The following is a 13587-nucleotide window of genomic DNA, read 5'->3' as shown; positions in this document are numbered from 1 at the left end:
TTAAAATGTATCTTCAAACTGTCGAAAAAACTAAGAAACTAGGTTCAGGGTGTACTTGGACACAGTGGTGCGTAAGAGCTGAAGGCTGTCAGCATGTTAACATGATCACAATGACCATTCAATCATGCTTATGATGAGTATGTACAATGTTTAACATGTCAGTTCAGGGGGCTGTTGGAAATGCTAACGTTAACAAAATAGCACTCAACTCAAAAGGACAGATGAGGCAGTGACCTTAACCTAATAATGACACTAGAAAGTAAGTGGATCACCAAGTTATTCAAACTTATATTGTGTATGACATGAATGACTTCAAGTTTTGTAAAATGTAAATCAGCTGTAAAAACATTTCAAACAAGACAAAACACTTCCTGTCAGTAACATTTTATTTCACACTGAAAAGTGAATGACCTAGAACGAATGTTAACAGTCGCTGTATCGCTCTAATGTAAGTTCACAAGTCAGGAATGCAAAAGATGTGTTACAAAACAGTGAAGCTGTGACCTTTAAGCTGCAGCATGATGAGGGGAGGAATGTTTTGAGTATCAGTGAGGTTAGAAAAAGATTAGGACTCAGTGATAATGCTAAACTGTGAGTGCAGCATGAAGAACACCTGAACAAGAGCTGAGGTGCTCAGTGATGGAAGAGCCGCATGTTGGTGTGCACCAGAGTGATGCCCTGCTCGTTACAGGCATTAATCACAACAGCGTCAGCAGCAGAACCCGCCGGAGCTGCGATGTACTCGACACCGCTCTACAGACACACAGAGGGAGGGACATGTTGGAGAAGATTGTTGGAAAGCTCCTAAGTAAACTTGTGTTCAGAGTTAATTATTCCTTCATGCAGGAAGATTGAATCATGCGTCTCTGCAGGCCAGTGGCATGCATTTTCTGAAGGTGAACGCAGTATTAACACATGCTCTTGTGAAAGTCGTTATATTTACCCGTTTGGCACGGTCTATATTATCTCTGAAGGGGAAGAAGGCGTCAGAGCTGACAGCCACAGTCTGCAGGGAGCTGATCCAGTTCTTCTTCTCAGTCTCTGACAGAGGCTCAGGCACCTCATCGTACATCGACTTCCAGACCGCCAAGTCTGGGCCCTGTCAACACAAAACACACACAAGGCAGGTTTTGTATATCCGGCACAGAGATGTGACATTGAACATCACTGAGCAGACAGCTCAGCCACATCTTTTCTTAATGGATCAATCCAGGTGAAGACATGAATTAAATTCTAATGTTGCCATAGTGAAAAACTGAAGCTCTGATTGACCAGCCATATAACAGGAATCAGGCGGAACATTTTCTCATCTGACAGTACTCAACAGAACAGACACTAATGTCTACATTATGGACTTTGTATTACATATGTTCAGTGTGATGTTTGCAAACATTTCCCAAGACTCCTTTTTCACATTTCAACATGACAGCCACCGGTAATAGAAAATAAATAAACCGAAGAGTGCACAGAAGGCAAATACTCCGAAAAGCTTATAACTTCAATCGAAGTAATGCTTTCTATCAAAAGGGCCTGTTGCCCAGAGAGACCCGCTTACCTCTCCGATGGTGTCGCTGACATACTGATCGATTGCATTGGCCATCTCTGCTCTCTTCACTCCGCTGCGGAACTTCATGCCGAGGACGCGAGGGTGGTGTCTCAGCCACCAGTTATCAGCTTTATCTCCTGCCAGGCGGGTGCAGTGGATACGAGACTGCTGACCTGCACCGATACCGATCACCTGTGAAATACAGACCAGAGAGAAAACGTTTGATACATACTCGCAGCTCATTCAGATCCACTTCACCCTCCTTCCACCTGCCGTGTTCGTACCTGTCCGTCTTTAGCGTAGCAGACAGAGTTCGACTGAGTGTACTTGACAGCGATGGTGGCCACGGTGAGGTCACGCTCAGCTTCCTCAGACAGCTTTTAGACACAAAAAGTTCAAAGGATGAACTCAATTACATTAAAAAAAAGATGAGCTGAAAATACATAATAATAGTAAAGTTGAACGTGCTACATTGACTCACAGAACCCTTGGAGACAACGTTGCTGAAGAACTCCTTATTGATGAGACCTCCGTTCCTCTTTTGTTTCAGGTAGAGACCAAACAACACTCTCACCTCGGTCTCATCAGGCTCATAGTCCGGATCCATCTAAGAGAAAAAAAAAGTATTTTAAATCAAATAAGAAATTAAACTAAACTCTGATTCTACTCTTCTTTATTTAAAAAGAAAGAAGATACAAATCTCTCACCTGCAGCACACAGTAGTTGCCGCCCTTCTTTTTGGAGAGGATCTTGAGCGCCTCCTCATCATAACCAGGAGCAATGATACCATCAGAAACCTGAGGGAGCAATAAAAAAAAATAAAAAAAAACCCGGTGTAAAGCAAAAACAAACATGACAATCATTTCTACAAGCATCGATTTGTTCTTCGGTGAACGATTTTACCTCTCTGGAGATAATCTTGGCGGTGGGGACGTCACACACATCTGAGACAGCGATGAAGTCTCCAAAAGAAGACATTCTGTCTGAACCTGTGGATGAGGAGTTCATACAATCTCAAGTAAAACAACACAAGATACTCGATGGTTTTCTGCTTTAAAATACCAACATCTCTGACCTCTTGCTCTGGCGTAAGCTGTCGCCAGTGGTGTGAGACCAGTCAGCATGTCATGCACCATGCACACTTTGGCTTCCTCCTCAGTCAGAGGAACTCCAACTGCAGCGCCTGTAGAAGAACAACAGATAAAGCAGGGTCGTTTTCACATTGAGAGAAAAACAAAACAAAAAAAGGAACTTGATACCACAGTGCACATTTATTCTGTTAAAGACTGTATCGAATTGTCTCTTTGGTCTTACCAGCGGGGCTGACGTGTTTGAAGGAGGCGGCAGCAGCCATGCCGAGGGCGTTCTTTAACTCTCTGACCAGCTGCCAGGCGTTCAGAGCGTCACAGAGGTTAATGAAGCCGGGGGAACCATTGACCACTAAGAGAGAGCAGGAGAAAAAAAAAAAAAAAGAAGAGGGACAAAACTAATCATTAAAACAAATGGCATCAAAGGTGAAATTCTTTGAAGTTTTCGGATATAGTTTGGAAATTAGCATATTTCAAGCTATACCTCATGACCTCCTGTCTTAGACTATAACGAGTACGGAAGATAACAGCAAATAAAGTTTAACAGGGATATTAACGTGACCCTACTGCCACACACACACACACACACACACACACACTCTTGTTTTGACTTTGTTGAACTTGTTAGTTTTTTCTTCAGTTGCATCCTTTCTAAATCTTGTCAAACCTTAGATGTAAAATACACCAACTTGCTTCATGGAGTAAAGCTGAACGAGAAGATCAATACTACCGTCTTATAGGTCAGTTTAACTGAGACTGAAATCTGACACAAAGAAGACTAAATCTACCTACCAACATCTCTTCATTTATTGATATACTTACTTATACGATATTTTGGTTTAGTTTTTACTGAACCAAAGTGTAGAAATGAACATTTTACAGGAGGACATATGCCTCATCATTCAACATTAGATAGTTTTGAGGGGAGGCAAAAATAAAATATATTAAATAAATGTAAAATATCAAATGGTTGCCAAACTATATATAACTTGTAACATTAGTTAGCTTTTGAACAGCTTGTAGATCAGGGGTCCCCAAACTACGGCCCGCGGGCCGCATACAGCCCCTCCCCACATTTGGCCCGGCCCTCAGAACAATTCAGAATGCATTTTAAAAATCAAAATTGTAATTTTTTGTCATAGGCCTATAAAAGTTTAGCATTTCAAATAACATATTCTTTAGCTGTGAACTTTTGTCATTATTAACTCACATGTTAGGGAAGAGAAAATCTGATTCAGAATTCAGGGTATTTAACCAACATTTTTTTTGTTCAATGCGAAGAAAAGGCTGTTTGTCTCATCTGTCAAGAGGCGGTGGCTGTTAAAAAAAGCTAAAAAAAAAAGTGGACTGTTAGCTCTGCAAACTGAATTTGTACACCAAGTACCCGTCATTTAAAGGTGAAGTTATGAGGCCCTCAAAGAAAAAAGTTTGGGGACCCCTGTTGTAGATGTATTTTATTACCTTTACAGATTAAAGTTAGCCGTATGTGCAAAGTTAAGCTAAAAGTGAAACTTTATAATTAAGAGGAAAATGTAATCGTTTTCTCCGGCTTCAAGTATTCATGTCATGTACATGCTGTGTGTGTCTACCTTTGAGGGGGAGGGCTGGGCGCAGGGTGTAGAGCTGTGCAGGAGCTTGGTGAGGGTTCATGCCGTAGCGCAGAGGCAACTGGGAAACACCACGGCTGTGCTGACCTCTGAAGTAGTCTGATATGGCCTCGTCGTACTGCGCTGTGTGTGTGAACGCCTGAAGAACAATGGACATCAAATACAGCACGATGAGAAAAACACAAACTTCTACCGTCTGCCACAGCTAGGGCTAAAACCCTCACAGTATTTAGAACGCGTCACTTGACGATTGTGAATTAAATACAGGGCTGTAGATATTTATTTTCATAGAACAGATTTCATCCCAAAGCAATAAAACAAAGAACACTTCAGTGAGTCTGTATGTTGAAAGTTCAGGTCGTCAGATGTCAAACTCGCTACCTGAACAGAAATTACAACACCCGTCTAGCCTCACTGGACTTTGCCTAAAAGGTCAATACAAGACAAACAACAAAACTAGAACAGGATATCAGAAAGAACGTCCTGATGTCCTGAGGAAGACAATCTGGGGATGTTTAAGGAGAGTAATCTAAACTGATACTGAACCTGTAGATCAAAGCACTGACAAACCCAGACCTTTTCTAATGAGATCGATGGATCTACCAGCATGAGATTACTGTTACACAACTTTTTAAATCCTGCTCATTCATTTAATAGGACAGGCATGAATCATTTGTTTTTCCACAGTATGAACATTTTTTTAGATTGGACTTGACACAGTCTGGACAGAAAAATATTAACTGTCTGATTTTCTACTGAAACAGGAGCATCAAATAAATAAATTAACAGAGGTCATTTCAAAACTACAAATTGCAATGCCTGGCAGCATACTCATTCACCAAAACACCAAACATGTGAATCTGAGAAGCTGGATCTAATCCATGTTGGAATAAAAAAAAACAAAAAACTACTGAAATCATTTAAAAAAAAAGAGGTGTCTAATAAGAAGAGGCATTTCAGAACAATGACGTACTTTGTTTTTCAAGACTCTAAACACGCTACTCCTTCAGCTCATAAACTTGCAAGTTAAAATGCTGGGAGAGTGGGGTAGGTTACTTTGAGAGCCAGAGTCCTGCGGGTTTCCAGGGTTGTATCTTTGTCTCCTGAATTCTGCATCTCCTTGGCGACCAAAGGATAATCAGCAGGATCACACACAATGGTGACCCGAGAGTGATTCTTGGCCGCTGCTCTCAAAAGAGTTACGCCACCTGGGAACAAAGCAAACAAAGAAAACACACTAAAGCTTCAGATTTATAAAAAAAATAAATGATTTTTTGGGGGTTTTGATTTAAAAGCATCACTTTGCACAGTTATGAATAAAGTGTAGCTTTATATTTAAACTACCAACACATGATCTCATCCTCACAGCTCACCGATATCTATCTGCTCCACAGCATCTTCAACGGTAACATTCGGGCTGGAGACGGTCTTCACAAACGGGTAAAGGTTGCACACCACCACTCTTCAAGAGACAAACAGAGGATAAATGTTATAAATGTTAAGAAGGGTTCAAAGTTGAGGTACTATCACCATGGGGGCATCAGGTCAGGATGCAGGAATCCAACAAGACTTGAGTTTAGGTAACAGGTTTAATTTGTCAAATTAAGGGGGGGGGGGGGGGGGGGGGGGGTCGTCTATCTCCCAAACTGAAGTCTCCTGACTTTCATTCTGCTGTAATGACTCAAATGAAACAGCGTGCTCTTACTACTTTAAGCCTTTTAGAGGAAATAAACAGTAGGATTCTCTGTCACACAACATAGCTGAGAAATCCCTCTTTAAGGCTAAATCATCAATCTGTCCATTATTATTTTTCTTTTAAACGTTTCATTTTACAATTACACAAATGTGTTTAATTATTCTTCTTAAAGTAGCGTTGGGCATTATCTTTATTAAAGGATTGATTAAAAAAAAAAAGGTTACAGACTACTTACATCATCACTATTTACCTTCAATATCGTAGCACATCAGCAGACTTGTGCAAATCTCCCACAGCTCCTTACTTGATCCATTCAACCCCATGCTTTTTAATTAAAATGCACAAGAAGGCGATACAACTACGCATTCATTGATTAATTAATCTTTATTTATTAATAGAAAGAGAGAAAAATGATTGAAAAAGATAATATACTTTGAGTAAAGGAACCACAAAGAAACAGATTATTTCTGTCTGTGTGTTAACTATCAATGTGTCAATATCAGATATGAAGTTATATTCTCCAGTGATGATAACACTACGAAGTCTCTGATCACATTCTACTCGCCTAAAACAAATGAGAGTCACAAGACAGAGACAAGCAGGAGCAGCAGTTTGCAAATTATTGTCTCCACGTGCTCTCTGATGGCACACAGCAGGTCTATACTAGCTTGTGATCTGCCACAGGTCACATGTGCTCTCCTACTCTATTAGGCTCTGTAATAATGAAGTCCAGTTCAGCTTCCTCCACTATTTAAAATAAATATTTATCTCGTCCTCAGTATTATGTATTATCTGCTTCTCTCACCTGACCAGACTGTAGCCCAGTTTCTCCATGTCTGCCGAGTCAGTGGGGGTCTTCCTGGCCAGGATTCCTCCGTGGACCGCAGGATGGAGGGTCTTCACTCTGCCCCCCAGCATCTCTGGATGTCCAGTCAGCTCAGACACATCCCTGACACAGAGCAGAGGTGCTGACAGGTTAGAGAAGGTAACCAGCTACTGGATTTAGGGAAATTTGATTTAAAGTTACAGCTAAAACCTAGTCTTCACAGGACAGCTATTTTACAAACAAACGATAATATTATTCAATATGCTGCAGTATGGGAAGTGGGGAACAAAATAAAGTACAGTAGTTAAATGCAGCAACATTATACAATCAAAACCATCGGTCATAAAAGTCCCATTGTGCTGCAGAGTAAGTACTATTTGCAGATAAGGCTCAATTCAGTTAGATATCAGGTTTTGGATAAAGAGGAACTAACATGAAGTATTTTCAGTGACATTATAGTTTTAATCTGCGTCGGGATCTGAATGCATCTCTCACATCTGCAGCTGCACATTTTTTTTTTTTTTAAACTTGTAACTTTCAGATTTGCCTCAGCACCTACCTGACAGCCAGTTTAGCATCTCGCAGGGCTTTAGCTGTGCCACCTGAGGCCACCAGAGACAGACCCACATCCACCAGTCTTTTAGCGAAGTCCACAAGTCCAGTTTTGTCCGACACACTCAAAAGTGCTGCGAGGACAGGGAGAATGATAGTTACGAACACTTACTCTTCAGGAGCTGTAAAAACTAAAGTTAAAGGATGGTTTACCCAGGATACCATGACCACGTTGGCTAATGTTAGCTAGAGCTAGCAGCCTGCATGTTGTGGAACAAAACTTTATAGTGACGAAGGCGAATTAATGGAAATTGAATTTTAAAAAAAAGGGACTCTTACCAATCTCTGAAGACGCCATGTTTACGATCACAGAGTAAGTCTGCAGGCTGCCTGGATGTCAAGAGAGTTTCTGCTTCAGTCTTCTTCACTCACGTGAACAAGCAAACTTTGCAGGGCTAATGAGTGGAGGCTGACACAAATCATGAAGGACTTTTCACTGCTTCTTCATGCGCTTCAAAACCAGAAAGTCCCGCCCTCATGAGGTCATCCCGCCCCCCGGACACGCAAACGCATCATCGACCAGGAAATGTGCGTTTTCATCCAATTGTGTCTGCAGAAAGGAGCGGAAATTACAGGTCGAAAAGACTGATACATTAAGGCTGAATAAGATGATAGTGCATTGGTGAGTGGTGCAAAAATGCTGAGATGAACATGATAATATGTAATCGTGTAGCCTAACAATAGAGCACCAATGATAAATCATTTAGGCTGTTTTATTTGTAGCTGTTCAAACTGGACAATATCACTAATCTATGGAAGCCCATTTCCGCCAGTAAAAAAATAAAAATGAAAATCATAAAGTCTCATAATTTCATTTTTTTATTTCATAATTTTGACTTTATATCTCATAATTATGACTTTATATCTCATAATTATGACTTTATTATTTTCATTTTTATTTTTTTAACTGGCAGAAATGGGCTTCCACACTAATCACATAGTATCACTTATTTTCTTAAGTTCCTTTAATTGAGCATCCGCATTATTTTGTGTGTGTGTGTGCAGCATGCGGTAGTTAAAGAAGTGACATATTTCATTTGGCCACAAGAGGGCAACATTAGCCTTGTCGTTAACATGTTTGCTTGATAAATGTCTAAAGCTAAAGGTCTAACTTTCAGTTCATCCCCTGAACATTTTTGATGAAATTTGCCTAAAAAATATATTTGTAGATCCTATATATTTGTTTCACATGAAGCCAAGGTAATCAGATTTTAACATGGCGATCTTCATTAGGCTACATTTTTAACTGAGGATGTGGAAGTCTGTGATACTCCTCAATTTTCTGTCTTTAGAATTTTTATACTCTGGGAAGCACTTTCTTTATTGTTTAAGTTGAATGCATATTTTAGATTTTTTAAAATGTTTTTCTGAATCTCTGCTGCTCTTTGGTAAATAAAACCTAAAAATGGGCTAGATGCACACATTAGTGCATCTAGCCCATATCAAAATAAATTGAATTTTACCTAGGCCTACAATAAAATGACGCAGACTTACAGTGTTGATGCTTCTAAAATATATTTATTTTTACTGCTCAGGAGAATTGAATACAGCACTGCCACAAATAAGGTCCAAGAACATGAACACCATAAGCACTGTAATTGATAAAAACGTCTGTATCAGGCTTTTCTTGCAACGATAAATGACGCCCACTAACACATACCTCCCCCAACAGGCCACGCCCTTTTCAATAAACTTTATTGGCAAAATACTGAGCCTTTTCCATGCTTTCGAACAGCGTTTTAAGTCGGACAGATGTGAATTTATTAGGTCCTGTCACTCAGTCCCTGACTCCCCCATTAGTTAAGTGACAGAACAGGGCCCTGGAAACCTGCACCAGTCCGTGTGATTACGTTAAAAGATCGCACAATCTGTTCATATTTACGTAATGAGGCCGACATTTTGCTGATTGATTAAACTACAGGGTGTAAATTTTTTAAGGGTTTTCAGATTTATGAGCCAACAAAGCAAAAAGAGGCCGATTTATTTGTCTAACTATGAAAATGGGAGTTTCTGGTAACAGCTGACATCTCAGGGGTGACTTGAGTGATTCAATAGACAGTGAAGCATTTTTATAGAAACACACAGGCTCACTATGCATTATTGGTTAAAACAGGACACAGGCACGGAGGCCGTCAGCACTTTAGTCCGGCTAAAAACTGACAGCATTATCAGCAGTACTATAACTGTAATTTACGCAGGGGTATTTTTAATCAACATGACTGGTATATTCAGATTAAACTAGAAGAGAAACAGAATCAATGACCCTTATATATTGCTGCACTGCCTTATCAATTAGCTGTGATTTTTGTACTGTGTCAGAGAGGCCTGTGTCATAAAACAGGCCAAATAGCATTTGTCACACAGCTGACAAGTCACACAACTAAATGAGCTCCTATTGATTCCCATGATTTTTCATCAGCCAAATTAAAAGCTGCAGTTTGATAGAGGTTCAGTCTGAAGGCTCGTTGTGTATTCTGCTCGCCTCATTAAATCAAGTCTGGAAAGTTCAAAGAAAAATTCCTCAAGGTCCTTGAAGTTAAAGCAGCTGGAAGCTAGTTAAAATGATATTTGATGAAGCTGTATGTATAATTTGGTTAATGCTGTGCAATGTGCAAAACATCCATCCAGGTGTTCAACTAAGATCTGGTAAAAAAAAAGCCACAGCGTATGATTCACATCTTTTACATGAAAGTTTGAGTTTTGTTAACTCAAGTACAACTGACTTGATGTCAAGTTTATTTGACTAGAAACTTTTATTTCTTTGAATAATCACAAATGTATCTCAACTTATCTTTTTAAGTTCAGTTAACTTAAAATTTTAAGGCAGCCCGGACTAGTCAAAAACGTCTGGATCCATACCCTGCTCTCCAGAGGAGTCCAGGCCTGGTATGTCATTTTGACATTGTGATGATATGCTTTCATGTCCTCGACACACAGTTTAGTTAAATTTCTCTTAATTATTTGTATGTTCATGTCCCCACGTGTGTGCGAGTGTAGGTCTGTGTATCCTTAGATCGGGTTGTGGGTTCTGATATTTTGTTTCCATCTAAATATGTCCAAAAAATATCCCAAAATTAAAAATGGGTTTGAAGACTGTTCCCTAAATCCGGAGCTGTCTCACAGTTTGTTTGTTTTTTTGTTGTTCTGGGATGTATCACAACAGCATGATGCTTAATTGCAGGTGGAGTTAGGGGTGATATCAGATTTTTTTTAGATTTTTTTTACAGTTAGTGGTTTTTACATGGAAATATACGAGTTGATGTCTTGAGACAAAATTGGCCACAGAATCTTTTTTTTTTTTTTTTCATGTTCTGAGTATCTGGCTGCAAGTAACAAGTGGTAAATTAAACCAGTGTGATGTCTTGTGGCTTTTTGCACTTTGCCTTTTGGGGGGGCATACTTTCTCAGAAGAGCTTACCTCAAAGAAATGCGGAAAAACCACAAACACTTTATTTCCGGCAGCCAGAGAGGCAACATCTCTGACAACATGCAATGCAAATTCAACGGGACTCTGCTGATCAGTGTGCTCCCTCCACTGCTGGCGACAGAGTTTGTTTTTGGAGCATTAGGAAATGGCTTGGCTCTCTGGATCTTCTGCTTCCACCTGAAGCCGTGGAAAAGCAGCACAGTGTTGCTCTTCAACCTGGCAGTGGCTGATTTTCTCCTCAGCATGACTCTGCCTTTCAGGGCCAGCTACTACAGCTCTGGGATAAAGTGGAGGTTTGGCGGCGAGATTTTTGCAACATCTGCCTCTTCATGCTGGCGATGAACCGCAGCGGCAGCACTGTCTTCTTGATGGTGATCGCCTTGGACAGATTCATGCGTGTGGTGCATCCCCATCACCTCATCAACTCTCTGAGCATCTCTAAAGCTTGGTGTGGAGCTCTGGCACTGTGGTTGATCACCATCTGCATGACCACTCATGTTTTCACCTTAAAGCACATCAACACAACCTACTGTGAGAGCTTCATGATCGACACTGAACCCGGCCACAACCTGACCTGGCATAAGTTTGAATTCATCTTCTCCTTCTTTTTGCCTCTGCTTGTGATTCTCTACTGCACGATCCATATCATTGTCTTCCTGAGAGGGAGGCAGCTGGCCAAGGATGCAAAGATTAAGAGGGTTCTGTGCTTCCTCACAGTGGTGGCAGCGCTCTTCATCATTTGCTTCCTCCCGAGCAACATCATTCAGCTGCTAATTTGGATCAAGACCAAGAAAGTATCCAGCACCCTGCAGGAATCTGAAGTCTGCCCGGCCCTGGAAGACCTGACCACAGCTTTTTACATCAGCATCAGCCTGACTTATCTCAACAGCGCATTGGATCCTTTGGTCTACTACTTCTCCAACCCTGCCGTTAAGAACGGCTACAGGAAAGCCCTTCATCTGCCCCAAGCAGACACGGCAGAGAGTATGGAGAGGAAAACTTGAGAGCCAGGCTCCCAGTCACTCAGTCAGCTGGCTCACAGAGAGTATTGGGGGGATCATTGAGATGGAAGCAGTAAAATGAAAACCTAAGAATAGCTCATTCTAATTTTTTCTAACGTTTTTTTTGTAAGCTCTGCAGCTAAAAAAAAGACAACATTTTACTTTTTTCATACAGCAAATGTCACCTAAATGTTTGCTCCACATAATTAATTTCCTTTGCAAAACATGTGCAGGCAGCTTTACTTGTCATTCTTTGTATAACCTCTGCACTTTAAGCATTGTTGGGTAGTAAGACACTTTATCAGTTGTGAAGTGGAGATACTATTGCCGGAAGTCAGAAGCAAACAAGCTGCTTTATTCAGCAGTATGAAGAATGGTAACACAGGAACACACAAAACAAATCACATTATCTAGATATTAATTTGTGCAATATTTATTTGGGGACGTCAGGGGGCTCTGTGTTTCTCTGTAATATTGTCAGCAAAAAAATAAAGATGTAGTAATTTGTCAGCAAAGGCATGTCTGATAGAGGGATTCAGCGTATGTGGATGCATGTTTATGTGTCGATGTGTATGGTGAGGGGTGGAGGGGCTTGAAAGATTTTCGTCTACGATGGAGAGGACAGAAAAATGATATTGGGATATGGGATTTTTTTTAGTTGTAGAGTGTAAATAAAAATGCATTAAAATCAATTTTGCAAGTAATTGTTGAAATATCCAAGACTGTTAATAAAAAAAATAAAGAGACAACTCAACTATTTTGTTCATGGGAAATAAACTCTGGTGCTTGCTCATGTCTCCATTAATGCATGTCCTCTATACAATGAATAAAGAACATTAATGCATGACCACAGCTCCAGTTTTTGCATGTGTGTGTATTTTATTTTACTTATGTGTGTGAGAAGCATGTCTCAATAACAGAGTGTAAACCAGAATTTTCATCCGGGATTAAAAAAGTAAATGAAGTATGTAAAAAAGTGTGTTCGATGAAAGTCTCAAATGTTGTGAAATTACAATATTGTTGCACCCCAAGGTGGAAACTAAAGATACACTTTGCAGAGAAAAATCAAAGAAATCGATTTAATCTTAAATTCTTGAAGGAACAAAGACATTTGTACAAGCTTATTGATGTGCATTCTTCTAAGAGGAGAAAAGGCAGCGTTTAGATACTTTTTTTCAAATAGACGTTTGACATTTTATGACATGTTTGTTGTCCTGTTTTCTTCTTACTTTACCTCACTGCTTCTCTACTTCATGTGAGTCGTCAAACACAATACACACATGTATGAACAAGGAGATAATATAATAAAATATAATAGTGTGAGTTTTCTATACAAGGATTTTATTCCCCAAAAGAATTCCTCTATACAATGAATAAAGAACATCTGATTAAATATGACAAGAACAGGAGAAAGCTAAATGGAGAGGTGCACATCTTGAGTCTCAAACAGAAACAGAAGAATAAAGCTGCAGGAAGAAGTTCATCCTGAAACTCCATCTTGCATGTTGAGAAACTCCTGAAAAAAAGAAGAAAGAAAGAAAGCAGAATTTAAAGTCTGTTATGTAATATATGTTATATAATACATTTATACATGTATTTGAATGTTATAAAGCAACTGGTTTATTCATCATATTATTCTCCCTATCCTCCATTGTGTCTCAGATTAAACCGGCTGAATGAGGTCAGCTTCAGTTACCTTCAGGCCGCTCAGCGAGGGGGCGCCGTTTGTCCTCGGTTTCCCTCTTTGATGCTCTCTGTGTTTCATGGAGTCACGAGCGAGCGAG

The 13587-nt window shown here is 40.0% G+C and overlaps 2 protein-coding genes across 2 annotated transcripts; one reads left to right on the top strand and one right to left on the bottom strand.

Moving 5' to 3' along the window:
- Positions 1-396: 396 nt before the first annotated feature.
- atic (5-aminoimidazole-4-carboxamide ribonucleotide formyltransferase/IMP cyclohydrolase) lies at positions 397-7851 on the bottom strand. Its single transcript, XM_061035104.1, has 15 exons — positions 7655-7851; positions 7323-7449; positions 6743-6886; positions 5615-5703; positions 5298-5449; positions 4224-4380; positions 2861-2986; positions 2622-2729; positions 2450-2535; positions 2254-2343; positions 2028-2153; positions 1831-1923; positions 1556-1738; positions 944-1099; positions 397-753 (listed from the first exon to the last, which is right to left on the bottom strand). Exons 1-15 carry the CDS (start codon positions 7671-7673, stop codon positions 634-636), a joined length of 1776 nt encoding a protein of 591 aa, XP_060891087.1. The 5' UTR covers positions 7674-7851; the 3' UTR covers positions 397-633.
- A 2987-nt stretch (positions 7852-10838) lies between these two features.
- LOC132980233 (hydroxycarboxylic acid receptor 2-like) lies at positions 10839-12204 on the top strand. Its single transcript, XM_061046240.1, is given in 2 exon segments — positions 10839-11109; positions 11112-12204. Coding segments are annotated over 2 exon segments (942 nt in total). The 5' UTR covers positions 10839-10862; the 3' UTR covers positions 11807-12204.
- Positions 12205-13587: the final 1383 nt, after the last annotated feature.

Source organism: Labrus mixtus, chromosome 1 (genome assembly GCF_963584025.1).
Source record: "Labrus mixtus chromosome 1, fLabMix1.1, whole genome shotgun sequence".
Classification (NCBI taxonomy): domain Eukaryota; kingdom Metazoa; phylum Chordata; class Actinopteri; order Labriformes; family Labridae; genus Labrus; species Labrus mixtus.
Note: the sequence above shows the minus strand (reverse complement) of the source record. Positions and strands in the feature narration are given on the sequence as shown.

What these genes read in the sequence shown, in the direction of transcription:
- atic (XM_061035104.1), bottom strand. An exon ending in AGCTTACGCCAGAGCAAGAG is followed by an intron (nt 2,536 to 2,621) that starts GTCAGAGATGTT and finishes CCTCATCCACAG; the next exon opens with GTTCAGACAGAATGTCTTCT. An exon ending in ATATAGACCGTGCCAAACGG is followed by an intron (nt 754 to 943) that starts GTAAATATAACG and finishes GTGTGTCTGTAG; the next exon opens with AGCGGTGTCGAGTACATCGC.